Below are 17,176 nucleotides of genomic sequence, written 5' to 3'. Positions count from 1 at the left end.
CAGAAGGATCAGACGCTCCTCTTCGTCTTTGATTGGTTTTTCGTGCAAACGTTTCAAAAACACCGCCTCTAGTTGGTCAAACTTGCTGTCGATCACAGTGATGAGTGACAGCTTTGGGAATGTTAAGAAATGAAACCAAAACGTCCCCTCACCAAGATGGGAGACAAAAGCAAAACAAGCTAGTTAACGTCCCCTATTGTGACAGTCACATCTTTTGTGATCACCAAGGTAAGCGGAAATGCGGTGTAGTTGTATAATTCCACGCGCAGACGTACTTCTCTAGAACATGGATGCGGGATAATGCAGCGTTTTTGTTTACCTCAATCGATGGCGTGAGCTAATTGAAAATATGTCATATGACAAGTTGACTTGAGAAATACACTTCTCTTTATTATACATCGCTGCCGCCATCAGGGTTAGCCTCGTATCTTTGAAAACATAGTATACGGTAGTCTTAACCGGTCTGGGCGGAAGGAATGTGGAACGTATTCGCTTGCCGCAGTGTGTGTGTTCATGTTCACGAATGCAGTAACGTGTGTTTGAAACAGTGTAACGTGTGTGATCAGACTGGATGTGTTTCCTACGAAGTTGGAAATCCAGGTGTCTAACAGCATCCTCGGTTACATATGACTAAATCGTCCCGATCCTCCTTCTCACGTGTTTCTCAGATCCACCGCGTAACAACAATAATAAAAAATAATAACAATATAATACTAATAATTTATTATTATTATTATTGATTATTTTTTAGCGATGATAGTAGTAGTAGTAATAATAATAATAATAATAATAATAATAATGAGGGAGGATTGAAATTTAAGCTGTAGTGTTTAGCACTGATTTCTGTCCGTAGTAAAAGGCCGCGATGTCGTAACGTGTGTGTAACATGTCCGAATGTTTGTGTGTTACGCAAATGGCGTGCTGCGCAGAGCAGGCGCCTCAGTCAGTTACACACCTCCCCGCAATAGCACCAACCTGTCATGATCATCATCACCAGTGCAGTGGTTTCATTGTTACACGGGTAATCTGTTCTGTTCTGTTCTGTATCGCAGTGTTACACTGTTACACTCCACTGTTACATCCAATGTGACACTGTAGTATCGTTACACTGCTACAGTGTAGTGCTGGTAACAGCTCATGATCACTTAGGTTGTGCCTTCCCCCGCCACTTTTTCGCATTAATGCCTGTAAACGAAGGGCTGTAACTGACCGTGTTCTTTCGTATGTACAGAATGGATGTGGAGATGATATTACTAATCATCTGGCATGTTCTCAGGACTGTATCTTTGAAAAGATGGCATTTACAGCACAATTTAACCTGTAGTGAGGGGAGCAGTCGTGTGGTTAATGTGTCACTAGGCATGTTTCTGCTTAATGAAAAGGGGCTGTTATTTTTTTGTTTTTACCGTCAGCGTATTGATGGAGAAAGTAGCTGGGGGATCCGGTAACACAGTGCACTGGTATGTCTGCCCATCCATCCATCCATCCATCCATCCATCCAATGTAGGGGTGGTCCAGGCCGGACAAACGGGCAAAAGGGAGGGTACACTCTGGACATGGCACCAGTCTAATGCATGGCAATCACACACACTCAGTGACTCACATACATGGTACAGGTAATATATGATAGACTGTTATTTCCAGTAATCCATTAAAGATCAAACAGACAAATGACAGTTCTGATTGGTCATGGCTGGGAGATCTTCCTTCCTTTCTCTGCTCCCAAACAGCACCATCTGTCATCTGTGTGTAGGCAGTAGAACTGGGATTGTCTGTCAGAGGATGCTGGAACAGGCTCTGCGATGGCCCACTTTGACACGGAATACCAGCGTCTCGAGACCTCCTACAACGACTCTCCACCTGGAGAGGAGAACCTCCTGGTCCACGTACCGGAGGGGTCCAAATGTAAGACGTGTCGTCATGCACACACAACTGACACACATAACGTGTGCTGTACAATTTCTGGCTGAAAATTGTGGTTTGCAACACTAATTTTTTTTTCATTCTTTCAGCTCAATGGCATCATATAGAGAATCTGGACCTTTTCTTTCAGAGAATATCCTTTCAGTGTTTGATGCCATTTAAAAATTATTATTATTATTATTATTATTATTATTATTATTATTATTATTATTATTTTTATAGCGCGCTCTTCTCACGTAGTGACACGGAGCGCTTTAACACAGGCATACAGCAAGAAAAATTGATACAAACAAAGAAGACAGTCAGCTAATGGCTACCATAATGAAGAACTTATTATAGAGCTACAAGTATACCTACTGGCCACCGGGGAAAGAAACAAGAATTCCCAGCTGAAAGTTGAGGGAGAAAAAACTTCTGGGGGTCCACGGACCAGTGGTTGCCCACCCCTCCTGGTAATTCTAGAAAGTAACAATTTGTAAGCCAGTCTTTAGCAAGTAATTATAATGTTGGTAAATGGCAACATATATATATAATATATATAATATACATATATATACAATGTATATATGTATAATAATACATATGATGTATATAATAGAGGTTCTCATTTTCATATGTACTTCTTTATTCTGTGAAATTGAAATTTCATCAATTTAATTTAATAAGAATTGAAAATAAAACACATTTGAAGTACAGCACAGTACAGCAACTTGTGTTTCCTCCTTAACACTTCACACATTTACAATCTGCACCAGAAAAATGGCTTCACTTGTATGCTGCTTGGGGAAATATTTGAACTTGTGTGAGTATGACAATAATGTGATACCAGCTTCAGACCACAGAAATAACAATGATTGCAGTGACTGTTTTTATTTGGTATTTATTTTGATCAGTAGTTGCTTTGCACTGACAGAACACGACAGTCTTTTTAAAATGCTGATGTGGATATATTACAATTGCTGAGAAGTAATAACACAATCCAATATGTTTTCTATATTTAGACAACTGGTGTTTGTAGTTACCTTCACTGTGTTTTTGGTGAACTGTGTGGACTACGACATCCTGTTTGCCAACAAACTGGTGAACCACACAGACTCCTCTAAGGTCACGCTTCCAGACGCTTTCCTTCCTGTGGATGTCTGCGGTGCTCGGTAAGGCTGCATGTCCACTTTGTGCTTGAAAACGTTTCCTCCCTGTTTCTGTGCATTTCTCCTGAAGAAGATTTTTTTTTGTGTAACCATTGTTTTTCCATTTCAGAATCCGTGACAATGTATTCGTCATTTTCATCTTGGTGATTTCTGGGGTCTTCTGGCTCCATCGGCTCATCAAATTCATATACAATATCTGCTGCTACTGGGAGATTCGCTCCTTTTACATCAATGCACTGAAGATGTCCATGGTGAGTCACTCCTTAATGGCTCATCTACCTCAGCAGATGTAGAGTGTGGGTCCGTGAGAGTCGCAGGCACATCTAATTGATTGTTTAATGATACATATAACTTAGATTGCCAGAGCAATATTTCACCAGTTTTTTTTTTCTGCACTGCTGGTTTCAATAAGGTGAGAAATACTAAGAAGACCTGAACATGTGCATATTATGAAATCATCTCGTGGACACCACATTGTTACAAGACTCATGTGGCTTGTAGCCATCAGGAAGAAACAAAAAAATGAAGCTCATCTTATTGATTGCTCTCCCAACCAGGCAGACCTGCCGTATTTCACCTGGCAGGAGATGCAGGCGCGCATCGTGGAAATCCAGAAGGAGCACCAGATATGCATCCACAAGAAGGAGCTGACTGAACTGGACATCTACCATCGCATCCTGCGCTTCAAGAACTACATGGTGGCCATGGTCAACAAGTCCTTGCTCCCTGTCCGCTTCCGTGCGCCCCTGCTGGGAGACATTGTGTTCTACACCCGTGGGCTCAAATATAACTTTGAACTCATCTTCTTCTGGGGGCCTGGCTCACTCTTCGAAAACGAGTGGAGCCTCAAGCCAGAATACAAGAGGGGCAGTAACCGGTTGGAGCTGGCTGACAAGCTGAGCACACGCATCCTGTGGATCGGCGTGGCCAACCTGCTGCTATGCCCCGTCATCCTCATCTGGCAGATCCTCTATGCCTTCTTCAGCTACACGGAGGTGATCAAGCGGGAGCCGGGCAGCCTGGGTGCACGCTGCTGGTCCTTGTATGGCCGCTGCTACCTGCGCCATTTCAATGAGCTGGACCATGAGCTCATGTCACGCCTCAGCAAAGGCTACAAGGCCTCCTCCAAGTACATGAACTGCTTCATGTCTCCGCTGCTAACCGTAGTGGCCAAGAATGTGGCCTTCTTTGCTGGCTCCATCCTTGCTGTGCTCATCGCCCTCACCATCTATGATGAGGATGTGTTGGCTGTGGAGCACGTCCTCACCAGCATCACGCTGCTGGGTGTCTGTATCACCGTCTGCCGGTGAGGAGCGGGACTCCAGGGATCGAAGAGTTATCTGTGAGGATAGGTTGGAGACCCTATAGTATGGAGACAGGGGTGATGTTGAAGTGAAAGGAGTCAGGACATAGGACAATAACCAAAAGGTTGTGTCACTTCAAGGATGTCAACACAGTTCAATTTTTAAAGAGAATGTGCTGAGACTAAAAAACTATGGATGTTTTGATGGTTTGACCATAACCTGCTATGGAAGAATTGTATGATGCATTTGGGTTTATATCCTGAAAAGTTACAATTGGCAGCTCAGGTCATTTGTGTGGAGCAAATACGGTTTATTGTTCTTTCATTGGGGGGGGTGCGGTGGCGCAGTGGGTTGGACCACGGTCCTGCTGTCCGGTGGGTCTGGGGTTCGAGTCCCGCTTGGGGTGCCTTGCGACGGACTGGCGTCCTGTCCTGGGTGTGTCCCCTCCCCCTCCGGCCTTACGCCCTGTGTTACCGGGTAGGCTCCCGTGACCCCGTATGGGACAAGCGGTTCTGAAAATGTGTGTGTGTGTGTGTGTGTGTGTGTGTTCTTTCATTGTTGAATTTTGGTTTTTCTGCTGCAGCTCCTTCATCCCAGACAAACACCTGGTGTTCTGCCCAGAGCAACTCTTGAAGGTCATCCTGGCACACATCCACTACATGCCAGACCACTGGCAGGGCAACGCCCATCGCTACGAGACCCGCGATGAGTTCGCCCAGCTCTTCCAGTACAAGGCTGTGAGTGTCGGGAGGACTCAGGATCAGGGCTGGCTATTTCCCGTTGGAGTCGCTTGCTTGACTGGATTCTGTATCACGACAACATCTCAAGTTACTTACCTGGGAAAGTGTTGCAAAGAAGTTAACGCACAATGCTTAATATAATGTATTGTAGAGAAGATCTGGTTTCTCATTGTTTAATGCTGGGCAGCAGGTTTCGTAGTGGTTAGAATTGTCGCCGTCCTCTTGAGGGACCTGAGTTGGAATCCCATTTCCTGCTGTAGTCTCCTTGATTAAGGCTCTTGATCTAGTTTAAAAAAAAAAAAAAGTACCCATCTATATAAATGGATAAATCGTTGTAAGTAGGTGTAACTAACATTGTAAGTCTAAACAGAGAAAAACATTAGCTATATAATTAATAACAATAATACTTCACCAATTTCACTACTTGACATGCAATTATTACATTAGTTTATATTGTATTTTATAAATGAACTTGTTTGGTTATTGCTGGCCGTAGTATCTTTTAAACCCTTACTCCACCCAGAATAGAGGTCTTCCTGCTCCCTCACCTCGACGTTCACTGCTCTCCGCCTGCGCAGGTGTTTATAATGGAGGAGTTGCTCAGCCCCGTGATCACACCCTTCATCCTCATCTTCTGCCTCCGCCGCAAGTCCCTAGAGATCATCGATTTCTTCCGCAACTTCACTGTGGAGGTGGTGGGTGTCGGGGACACCTGCTCTTTTGCCCAGATGGACGTCCGTCAGCACGGGCACCCCGCTGTGAGTCCTCAGGGAGCAGGGACACTGACGCTGACATGGAAGTCGGCCTGAGCCAGTCATTATTCACTATTCAGTAAATTGTGCTGTGAAAGAGCACTCAAAGTACAAAAACTACTCAGGTGCTGAAAGTACTAGTACTTTGTTTTTTACAAGGCACTCTTTGCCTAAAATAAATTTTTGTTTGCATCATATCAGAAATGTTTCTATGTTGTGTAGTAAACATGTACTTAATGGTTCAGAGTGCTTCACAGATGTACAGTGGAAATATATATTTTTTCTTGTTGCCATGGTTACGCTGTATTGATTGGCCAGTTCTTATACAGGTGTTGAGAGCGATTTCTTCTCCTTCCTTGCCAGTGGATGTCTGCAGGGAAGACCGAGGCCTCCATCTACCAGCAGGCAGAGGATGGCAAAACGGAGCTGTCTCTGATGCACTTTGCCATCACGAACCCACACTGGCAGCCTCCACGTGAGAGCACCAACTTCATCAGCCAACTGAAGGAGAAGGTCCATCGGGAGGCCATCTGTGGGCAGCAGGGCATTCTTACCGAGAACCACATCTTCTCCTCCATCCAGTCTGAGTCAGAGGTGTGGTTTTAACATGTTCATGACCGTTTCTTCTCAACGCTGTCTTGAAAGACGCATTTGTGTCTCATGGGCTGATCTTCCACTCTGCTTTCTGTAACACCATTGTATGAACCACTGCACCAGCTAAATAGCATCAGTGTAGCTCTTTGTGGCTCACGTACGTTTGTTTATTTTAATCAGAATGACAGTGACAACATTGAGTTCATATGTGTTATACAGTCTAATCCCTTAACTATGCTAAAGTTTAAAGCATCACCAAATAACTCCTGTTGTGTTTGTGTATTGGTTTATTCATCTCAGTCATATCATGGACTTGGTGATCAGTTGCTCCCCTTTTGGCATGAGGTGCAGCTCTGTGATTCATTTCATCTTTGTGCTTCAGCCCCACAGCCTGATTGCCAACCTCCTAGTCGGACCCCCCTCTCTGGCCTCACTCAATTTGGGCCGGGAGGCCTCTATGACCAACCACGTTGTGGATGTAGGCTTGGCTGATGGAGCCTCTGCCCTGCGCTCATTCTCCCCTCTCAGCACGAGCCAGCACCTTCGTAGCAGCTACGCCTCCACCCGTCTGCCCCGGAGCGACAGTGCAGCTCTAGGTGGGGGCAGAGCCATGGTTGGGTCAGGGTAAGAGAACCTGTACTTCTACCTTACACACTTGTGCATTCCAAAAACCCAACTGCTTGTTTTGAGTTTCCAATAAATAAGGTGATTGTACTGTTTGACATGCCAATCAGGAACTACAGTACTGTACAAAACTCTTACGCATTTAGATGTTTCACAAAAATATTTGTTTTAGATGGTTATTTAATGTCTTCTGCATTAGTGTCAATTGAAAGAGCATATTTTAGATTTCCAAGCATTCCTTTTGCACAAAGTTACAGTATTATAGTAAGGGTTTTGTATGTCGTTAAAGAAAGACAGTACACACACACACACTGTCTGAAACCACTTATCCCAAGGGGGGTTGCGGTGAACCAGAGCCTAACCCAGCAACACAGGGCACAAAGATGGAGGGGGGAGGGGACACACCCAGGATGGGATGCTAGTCCATCGCAAGGCACCCCAAGCAGGACTCCAACCCCAGACCCACCAGAGAGCAGGACCTGGCCAAGCCCGCCATGCCAACCAGTTCTTCATGATGGATGGTTACTAAGCTTTGTAGGAAGTTTATTAATTAAGAGCATTATTTTTGGACGCATTCTCACTTTACAGCTTTTTTTCTCCAAATGCCTAAAACTTTTGCACAGTACTGTATTTTCACGAAAATGTTATCATGTAGTTTCTGATTGCTGCCCATGTGTGATGTTTGGAATTTCGGGAAAGGTGCTGAGTAAGATGTCTGAGCCAAATAACACAGCTGCATGTTGAAATTCAAAGAACCAGTTCTCAGCTGCAGTTTTTTGGTTATATGTAACGTTTTTGAACGTTGCACCTGACTGAGCCACATGTCCTTCTGTTCCGGATGGATGGCGATGCTCTTCCTCATGCCCTCCTGTTCTTTGTGACACAGAACAGATGCTCGCACTGCTAGTTCTGGCAGCAGTGCCTGGGAGGGCCAGCTGAACAGCATGGTCCTCTCAGAATATGCGTCCACAGAGATGAGCATCCACGCCGTCTACATGCACGAGGTAGGAGCTATGAGCTCCCATAATGGTTTCCTCTCTTAAATGTAAACGTGCTTTTCTTCAAAGGAGGTGAGCAGTTACAGTGCAGTGTGTTGTGGGCTGAACTCACATCTGTCCCTTGGCCCACCCCATGAGCAGCTCCACAAGCAGCAGTCACGGGGGCAGCTATCGCGCCACACCTGGCACAGACAGGACAGCGATGAGAGCAGCGAGGGCATCCCAGATGATGGAGAGGCACCCCGCAACTTGCCCCGCTCCAACACCTTCCCCTGCGCTGGAACGCCCCAACAGGAGGGGGCACCGCTGCACAACACTGCTCAGCGCCGCTATGGGGGCACCACAGGTATCAGCTGCAGGCTGAATAGTTGAATAGATGCTGAAAAGCACCCACACGGTAACCTGGTTGGATATGAAATGCGTCAGGTCATGAAGTTTATATGTATATTATTCAATACATTCAAGACAGAACTAAATTAAATACAATGCTTATATTATTTTTAATTTAATACAATATCTTTGTATACTTGTAGACATATTACAGAGTGGGTCAGAGAATGACTTGCAGCCATTCCCATACCGGCTAACTGGGTATAACTTGTTTTAGATTTTTGATCTACTCTGAAAAATGTATAGTTCTGTATATGAGCCTATGGAATAGGGCTACATTGGGGGTCTGCCGTTGTCTTCCCTGATACCTTTGACACCTTTCTGTGTCTTCAGAGTCTCTGAGCGGGGGGTCCAGGCCGATGGCGAGGTTTTCCCGAATACCCATGGGCGGCTGGGCCGAGGAAGCTCAGGCCAGCCGGCTCCACGACCCAGTCCCTGAGGAGGGCTCTGAGGATGAGCTGCCGCCGCACATCCACAAGGTCTATATCTGAGGGAGGACTGGGGCCGTGCAGGCTGACAGGTGGCCCTTGAATCATATCTGCACAGTGTCTTTCTGGTATTAAAACATCTGTTAATGATGTTTGCCTTTTTCCTTACAGGTGACATAACTGATGTCATGATGGGATCCACTGCCGACGTCTCCAAATGGACATTCTCCTGTTGAACTGACACTCGTAAACTCATCACAGAACAAGCTTGTACTGAACGCAATGAATTCCTGCTCTGCCGCCTGGCATTCATTATCCGACCTCATGAGACACCAACCCCGAAAGTCATGCGATTTTCCCGTCATAATATGGCATCTCATGGAGAATCCAAACACGGCTGCCAGCGCTGTACAGACTGACGCATGGTCATTACAGCCAATTACAATTTCACCAGGGAATCAGCAAAGAGGATACAGAGGCCATAACACTGGTGTCTTTGTACCTCATCTTATTTCACAGTCTCTGGTAGCAGACCATAAATTACAACAGTGGGAACCGACTGCTGAGCACCAAGACAGTAACCTCTCCCTCCCAATATGAATAACTGTCCTCCTCCAATGTGGTTCTGGGTCTCTTTTTTTGAAGGAACACTGACAATACTTTAAAGAAATATGACATATAAATATTTATAATATGAATGCAATTATAAATATTTACAGATCTATTTAGGCACTGTACAATGCCTGGTATTGTTTGCTTTTCTCTTTTTATTTTCATGTTTGAACGAGTACTGTCATTGTAATAGCGGGCCTACGGATAGCATTACAAAGGGCCAGATGCAGGAGTATTTCCACACGGTGTGTGCTCTGCCCGCCTGGCCTGTCACACTTGACAAGCTTTTTAGTTCTTTTAGGTGACTTCTGTCTTTGCTTGAGTCTGTAGTATTGGTGTTCCTTCTCTTTGTAACTTTGCACAGAAATGTGCAAAAACTTCTACAAACAGGAACACCCACTAGGCGAAGGATAACATGCAGGCACATTTCTGTGTAAAAATGAACAACGAATTGAGCTTCACATGCAAAACATAAAGTTCGTGAGATAATAGCTGTGTATTTTTCATAATCACATCTCTTTTGACTAGCTTTTTACTGTTGGCTTGGCTTGTGGACTCTTTACAGTGTGGATGTTTAAAGACATTCTCATGATAAGCAAGCACAGTATTCTTTAGTCCATATGATGTTTTGTCATGTTGCTCATTTTTTTGCACCTCCAATATATAGGGTTAGTGTTAAAAGGACTAAATTAGTTAAAAAATGCACAATTCTAATGCCCCTGCTTTTAAAAGGCCAATCTGAAAAGAATTCATCACATATCAGTTGGTATTTTTTACATGATGCTAAGATGTTGTGAGTTATGCATTATACTTTTTAATTTCTGTGGTAAGCAGTTGAGTTATTCCTCATTAAACCAGAACAGAACATATGGCTGAACTTGAGAAGGAATATTAAGGTCAGAACCTGTCATTGAAACATCTGGGCAATTACCATATTATACCCATTTCCAGCATTAGTTTAGTTTGAAACCACAGGATGGTTTTTAACACAGATGTTTCTATATGATTACAGTTTAATACTAAAAAGTCACAAAATACATTCAAAGCAGCACATAATTCCACACCCATTGAGTATGGACCTGCCTTCCTAACTTTTTGCACACATATAAATCAATGCACTTTATGTTACTATAAATCAAAGAACCAAAAGAATTTAGCTTATAGTGAATTATTGTGACTTAAACTGTACAATGTACTTCCAAATTAAAATAAGGTTGAGCTAAGCATAGGGGGTACTATCATTTGTAACTGGTGTAGATGGAAAAACTAGTGTGCAAAGGCAGAGCAGAGATGCTGTGGAAATTGCCTTGTAGTCATTTGTTTTGCTGCAAAGGGGGATGTTGGGCTTGAATCATGTACCGCACAAGCGTCACCAGGTGATTGTGTTGAGTGGGGTTTGTTCAGTGATCCTGTAGTTCAGTGTGGTTTATGATGATCTGGATTGTTTTTTAATGGTTTTCTCCTCTGCTTCTTTTCATTTCAATAATAAGAAATGCAAAAAGTGAACTTACTCTGTGTACAGGCCAGTTCCCCTTGCTATCCTGTTCCAACTGGAAACAACTTCTTGGTGTGTCGTTTCAAATGTTCCCAAGATAAATGCATGACTGTGAGTAGTAGGTCATCATAGTCTGTTATTACCATGTGCCCGATTCCACTAGTTTCAATGGTTCAAGCGTGAAGACCAGTAGAACTGTGCATATACTGTATGCATTTGTGGTTCTTTCTTTTTTATAGGCTGAAGTTCTTTGTATTATACATTTTGTACAGTTGTAAATCCATTAGTAAAAAGTATTTAAGAAGTTTAGAAAGTTATGTATTGCTTGCCTTTAGTAAACCAGTACTTGTACAGTATGGCTTACAGGATACAGTCGCAAACTTTGATGTTGATGGAGAGGACATGGAAGTCCTCGATCGCTTTTAGCCCCTTGGGAGCAATAATGAAGAACAAGGTACCCTACAGTGAAGAAGTTCTCCAAAGAAACACTTGGCAGGGTTTCAGTGAAAGATCTGGAAACAGTGGCCAGATGTGTTGATATTTCTGCAGGAACAAAGATCAGAATTATTTAGGCAGTGGTGTTTTCTGTAGCATTGTATGGATGTGAAAGCTGAATGCTGAAGAAACAAAGCAGGAAAAAATAGACTACTTTGAACTGTGGTGCTGAAGGAGGCTTTCTGAAGAGACCATGGAGAGACAGAAAAATAGATGGATGTTGTAGAACAAATAGGTTAACAGGAAGCACAGTGGTTGAAGTCACTGCCTCCGCATATGGAGACTGTGGGTACAAATCCCACTGCCTGCTGTAATACCCTTGACCAGAATACTTCCCTTGAAATTACCCAGTTTAGCATTGCTGCCTTGTAGTGCTTGGGCTTTCCCATGTAGGTTTGAATCTAGCTCAGTGTGTGTGGAGTTTGCATGTTCTCCCCATGTCTGTGTGAGTTTTTTCTGGCAGTCCAAAGACATACAATTTACAAGAAATGAACACTCCAAATTGCCTATAGTGTGTAATGGTGCATGTGGCTACCCTGTGGTGGACTGGTGTCTGCCCGTCGATGAACCTCCTTTGCCTTGTGCTTATCTATTCTGGGATCTGTCCAGACCACTGCAACCATGACCAGGACAAGTAAGAAAAGAGAAATTACTCAGTAGAATGAATGGCAACATGACTACAAGTTGCTTTGAGGAGAAGTGTCAGCTAAATGAATAAATGTAAATGATGAGACTGAGGTGATCATACTTTCGACACCTCAGGCAAAGGGTGGACTAAACTACCAGATGGATGGACTCAGTCGCAGTGACAGTGGACACAGCCCTTTCAGTCCTAAGGACACAAATGAGGGCCAGAACATTCTGGTTGTATTTTATATATGTGGTAGACATTGGCACTTCATGGCAACAAAGTATGAGCTTTATACAAATGCATGATAGGCCTATGTCTCCCACAGCAAAAAAACAGGCTGTGTGAAAACAAAGTCTAGAATGCTATTGTTGTTATCACAGAAAGTTATATTCGTAGGTCCCTCTTGGTTCCTCGAGGTCTTTCTGGTCAGGGGTCACAGGGTGTGTAGGATGACATGGACTGATACACACCTGTCCATCCACTGCAGGTGACTCTCCTGTCATCACATGGATCCTAAGAGAATGAATTATCATGGACAGGTCACCTTCCTGCTCCCTTAGTCTACATTTAAACACTAGGGTAGTTATGATTTATAATGTTCGTTTGACCATATAATTATATTGTTTTGTTATCATGTCTCATTTTCATCCTGCTGGCTACATCTTGACAACAGGGAGTGGCCCTGAGGAGGTAGATATTAATGTCCACTCTTGCTGAGTAAGTTATTTTTTAAAATCAAGCATTAACCAGAATTTGATGTGACCCAATACACACACATGGTGGTGTTTTGCTTCCTTGGCTTTATGTCACCCTGACATCGCGGAATGGCGACTCCTCCTTTGAATTACTCACGGTGAAACAACTGTTAAACGTGCATTTCGGTTGTTAGTTCATGCTTATTCTGTCGACTGATTTTCACTTGCTAGCATTTCTATTTTTCTACTTATTTACATGTGCGGTTCCTTAAGTGTGTATATGTACGCATATACTATGTGTATGTTGTACTTTGTATGCTGCTGCAAGTGAATTCCCCCATATTAATCCATTCATTCATTTATTGCGCTAGACAAACGGCCCACGTAACGCTGCGCAAGACGACCTGCAGCGGCACTAGCGCGCGACGCCCTTTTTCCGCTCGTGCGAGCGACCGGCTCGTTCAGAATTTCAGGCGAAGTTCTGATTCTAAGGTTTACTAGTTAAAAATGAATTCATCACCTTTATTTTGATATAAAAAGTAGAAATAATCCACGCTGTTCCAAAAATTGAAGTGTGAAGCCCGTTGGCTACGCACCGTTGCCCAATGAATATTTCGACTAAACTCTGTCACTGACTGAAAGCATTTACACATTTCATTTATCAGACGATTTTCTCCAAAGCGACGTACATCTCATAGAAAATACAATGTGTGCATTACCTAGGAGAAAGAAACATACATAGCTGCAGACGTGTGATTCTAGTTAGTTTCTTTCCAGAAAAAAAAAGAAAAAGAAAAACGGACTCGGCATGACGGAAACGTGTTTTGTTTTGCTCCACAACAAGTGAAAGCTGACTCAGATCAGCGAATACTCCCCGTGGTTTACCTTTGTTTCTGGTAATTAATTAAGATAACATTTATTATATTTGTGAAAGAAACCATTCATGCCACACATAAAAGTACTAAACATTGACTACATACCAGAAGAGCATCTTCTCCAGAGCCCGGATAGCTCAGTCGGTAGAGCATCAGACTTTTAATCTGAGGGTCCAGGGTTCAAGTCCCTGTTCGGGCGAATCATTTTTCTTTCTTTAACTTGAAGTCATACGTTATCCTGTGATCTCATACATTATTGCACATCTCTGCTGCGCCCGTTTTGTGTTAAAGTACACTTCGTGTATTTATGGAGGGTCAAAAAATTTGCAGTTAAAAAGTGTGCCTGAAATTGTACTTTCGCGAGCTGCCTGCAGGGTGCCCATTACCTGATTATAAATGTACGCGATCACACAATTCGATCGTGTGTCCTCCCAAGTACATGACTCAGGATTTATCACAAACACAACTAAAGTGCAAACAAATATTATTAGCTCTGAATACAACTAAGTGCAAATTACTCCAGACTGATGATTAAGAGGGAGGAAAGCAATGCTTCTGGTGTGCAGGTTGAAATGCAGTAGCGCAGTCACAGCACCAAAAAGTAGGTTGTTGCAGTGGACATACAAGCATGATAAGCCTTAGATTGCAGTGTGTCCCAGCACTGGCGCTGCAACTTGTTGTCATGAGGTACAGGGGACAGGTGAGGATGCCGCTTGCGACACCAGCCAGCGTCATCCGGAGAGGTAGCTAATCTCACAAAGTGTTGGATGCTACCAAATGCTGGGTTGGCTGTGGCTACCTGCTTATTTGCCTATTGATGACCGTTTACTCATGAGTGTCCAGATGGACGAGTGGAGTATATAAGGGGCCACAGCAGACAGAGCAGAACCAGACAGCAACCTGCCAGGAGCTCCACGATGGACCCCACTGTGACCTTCGTCCTCCTTTGCGTGGCAGCCCACACCTGGGCCATACCCATCCTGGTGAGTGTGCCAAGTAACATTCCCAGTGGTGGTTCAGCTTTTGAGAAAGCCTTCGGCACAGATGAACGTGACCGAGCCTGTCGCCTTTGATTGAACGCGTTTTATTTCAGAGTCATCCCGGGATGAATGAAACGAGAAAGAGGTTTGAACGGGAACTGTCAGGTTTGTCAGAACTCTACATCGTATTGCATTACGGAAAGAGAAGGCACTAGCAATATGCTACTGCATTTAGGAATGAAAATGTATAGAACACTGGTGTTTTAAAATTCCATGTAAAAGTTTCTTACGCACTTTCTTACTGCATGTTGCTTTTCAAGAAGAATACTTGTTTCAAAATGAGATGACTGCAATGGACAAAATCATGATGGCAAATGAGTTCAGAGGTAAGTCTGTTGCCTTGGGTGCAGTTCTCTATAGCATTGATTCTAAGACATCCTAAATTAGCAGCTTTTTGCTTTTAAAGACAATATATCTATCAGGCACTTTCTAACTCAGGACACAATGGTGTTCTTTGCGCTTGTCCTCCTACCCAGTGGAGGGTGACGGCTTTAGGGAAGGCGACATTGCAGTGTCCAAGTCTGGTTCAAGAAGCTGCTTTGCACGGAGCTGCTTGTGGCCCAAATCTGTGGATGGTCATGTGTACATTGCATACATGCTGTCACCAGAGTACAGTAAGCACTGCCCCCTGGGAGGGGCTTCTATTTCTCTGTTGTTCACATCCATCCACATTGTGTAGAAACTTCAGAGCAATTCCCTACATCAAGCATTATAAAACTGACATGCAGAAAGTATTTATGAACTTTTTTATGGTTTGTTGGGAATCTTCAGAAGAATTCTTGTAGCCTACATTATAAAGCTGACTGCTAGAAAGCCCTCCTATTCATTCAGCTTTTATATTCTGTGTTTCCCTCCATGCAGCTGACTTGGACCGCATGACAATCCAGGATGGAATGGAGTCCATTGAGAATGGCACTTGCATACGCTTTGTGCCCTGGACCCACCAGGTAGACTACCTGGACATCCAGCCCAAGTCTGGGTAAGAGACCTATCCTTGCAATGAGTGTAAGCTTTGGAGACAACAGTATTTTCAGTGTACTGCAATGTCACAATATACGGGCCATGCTCAGATGTATATTGCTTGTGTAAACTGAGCAAAATAAGAGTCAGATGTGATTACCGTTAAGGAAGAAATCTCAAATTCAGTGATAAACCATACCTTGTACCTGATTGCCTTTTGTGTGTGTTTGTGTGTATGCTGCATCATCCAGGTGTTGGTCTTACCTTGGGGTGCACGGTGGGGCTCAGACCCTGTCCTTGCAAGCCCCCGATTGCATCACATCTGGGGTCACAGCTCACGAGCTCATGCATGCCCTGGGATTTGTGCATGAGCACTCCCGGGCAGACCGTGACAAATACATCACAATCCAGTGGGCCAACATCTGGAAAGGTGAGCAAGGACGTCACACATTATGCTAAGGTCCCTGAGTGAATTTTTGTATAAAGATGTGATGTGTTCACTATGTATGCAAAACTCCAACAGAGCATGTGAAGAACTTTGAGAAGTACAGAACAAGCAACCTGGACACTCCTTATGACTATGGGTCCATCATGCACTTTGGAAAGTAAGTAAAGATATGCAAGGTGTGATGGTTAGCTAAATAGAATGCCTTTCCCTTTCTGAACTTCAGATGGATTTCTTTTTCATGAAGGTATGCCTACTCTGAGGATGGCGACCCTACCATCCTCCCAAAGAAAAACCCCAATGCCCAGCTGGGTCAAAGGTTCGGCCCCAGCGAATTGGACAAATTCAAAATCAACAAACTCTACAAATGCGGTGAGTTGCATGCCTCATGCAAAATTGATAAGAAGCTTCATTTGATAAAGAGACTCGTTTCTGGTTCATGAAGTTTAGATCTAAATATCCATTACAAATGTAGATGTTGGCTTCTACCTAGAAAAGTCTGCCTTGACCAGAAATGACCATAAACACAGTTTATGGATTGGATTAGAGTGCGCTGGAACGGTTCAGATCTTCCAAGTCATTTTCTGCAGACTTGTTCAGTCTGATTATCTTTTCTGTTCTTTCAAACAGGAGTGTGAACAAGGGACTAGATGCCAACTAGGCACACAGCGATAACAAGACGGATGACCCTGAAGAGCTGGGGGTTGAACTGAGGGGTCCTTCTCATTAGCCTTAGAACAATGTCACAAATGTGAAATCACAAATAAATCTCTTTCCCTCCAAACTCAGGTTGTTGTCTGTTTTTTAACAAAGTAAAAATCCTCAGACTGCACACTAGAATTATGCATAAGGCCTCTCATTCACTCTAATATCATCCATCCAGTCTCCTGTTGGATAATACAGGGTCATGGTATTTCAGAGCCTATCCTAGAAGGGAGTGAGGCAGGGTACAACCTGGACAGGGTGCCAGTCCATCACAGAGAACTCACTCTAATATACCAGATACCAAAACTGTTACATAATACTA

General features: G+C 43.6%; 2 protein-coding genes and 1 non-coding gene across 6 annotated transcripts; all 3 read left to right on the top strand.

Moving 5' to 3' along the window:
• The first annotated feature begins 117 nt into the window (after nucleotides 1-117).
• Nucleotides 118-11,246, top strand: atg9a (ATG9 autophagy related 9 homolog A (S. cerevisiae)). 4 transcript variants are annotated; one of them, XM_018726124.1, is made up of 16 exons: nucleotides 118-228; nucleotides 1,413-1,460; nucleotides 1,754-1,905; nucleotides 2,013-2,056; nucleotides 2,661-2,725; nucleotides 2,925-3,074; nucleotides 3,181-3,322; nucleotides 3,629-4,377; nucleotides 4,959-5,112; nucleotides 5,694-5,873; nucleotides 6,231-6,461; nucleotides 6,844-7,085; nucleotides 7,972-8,089; nucleotides 8,225-8,429; nucleotides 8,807-8,952; nucleotides 9,073-11,246. In XM_018726124.1, the coding sequence occupies exons 3-16, from the start codon at nucleotides 1,803-1,805 to the stop codon at nucleotides 9,079-9,081; spliced, it is 2,538 nt and encodes an 845-aa protein (XP_018581640.1). In that variant the 5' UTR covers nucleotides 118-228; nucleotides 1,413-1,460; nucleotides 1,754-1,802; the 3' UTR covers nucleotides 9,082-11,246. The 4 variants fall into 4 exon arrangements, with proteins under 4 accessions (XP_018581640.1, XP_018581650.1, XP_018581658.1 ...); XM_018726134.1 differs by having other exon boundaries at nucleotides 1,731-1,905; XM_018726142.1 differs by lacking the exon at nucleotides 1,413-1,460.
• Nucleotides 11,247-13,830: 2,584 nt separating this feature from the next.
• Nucleotides 13,831-13,903, top strand: trnak-uuu (transfer RNA lysine (anticodon UUU)). The gene has a single exon. It is a non-coding gene; the product is annotated as a tRNA-Lys (tRNA).
• A 718-nt stretch (nucleotides 13,904-14,621) lies between these two features.
• hce2l2 (high choriolytic enzyme 2-like 2) lies at nucleotides 14,622-16,820 on the top strand. Its single transcript, XM_018766179.2, has 9 exons — nucleotides 14,622-14,687; nucleotides 14,798-14,849; nucleotides 15,005-15,070; nucleotides 15,221-15,358; nucleotides 15,606-15,723; nucleotides 15,956-16,134; nucleotides 16,228-16,309; nucleotides 16,397-16,521; nucleotides 16,780-16,820. Exons 1-9 carry the CDS (start codon nucleotides 14,622-14,624, stop codon nucleotides 16,785-16,787), a joined length of 834 nt encoding a protein of 277 aa, XP_018621695.2. The 3' UTR covers nucleotides 16,788-16,820.
• Nucleotides 16,821-17,176: the final 356 nt, after the last annotated feature.

This window comes from Scleropages formosus, chromosome 14, assembly GCF_900964775.1.
Source record: "Scleropages formosus chromosome 14, fSclFor1.1, whole genome shotgun sequence".
NCBI classification, from domain to species: domain Eukaryota; kingdom Metazoa; phylum Chordata; class Actinopteri; order Osteoglossiformes; family Osteoglossidae; genus Scleropages; species Scleropages formosus.
Note: the sequence above shows the minus strand (reverse complement) of the source record. Positions and strands in the feature narration are given on the sequence as shown.

Excerpts from the sequence above, each read along its gene's own strand:
- atg9a (XM_018726142.1), top strand. The coding sequence starts at position 1,803 with ATGGCCCACTTTGACACGGAATACCAGCGTCTCGAGACCTCCTACAAC. Across the intron at positions 5,874-6,230 it reads GTCAGCACGGGCACCCCGCT|TGGATGTCTGCAGGGAAGAC; the intron begins GTGAGTCCTCAG and ends CTTCCTTGCCAG. Across the intron at positions 6,462-6,843 it reads CCATCCAGTCTGAGTCAGAG|CCCCACAGCCTGATTGCCAA; the intron begins GTGTGGTTTTAA and ends TTTGTGCTTCAG.
- hce2l2 (XM_018766179.2), top strand. The coding sequence starts at position 14,622 with ATGGACCCCACTGTGACCTTCGTCCTCCTTTGCGTGGCAGCCCACACC. Across the intron at positions 14,688-14,797 it reads CCTGGGCCATACCCATCCTG|AGTCATCCCGGGATGAATGA; the intron begins GTGAGTGTGCCA and ends GTTTTATTTCAG. Across the intron at positions 15,724-15,955 it reads GACATCCAGCCCAAGTCTGG|GTGTTGGTCTTACCTTGGGG; the intron begins GTAAGAGACCTA and ends TGCATCATCCAG.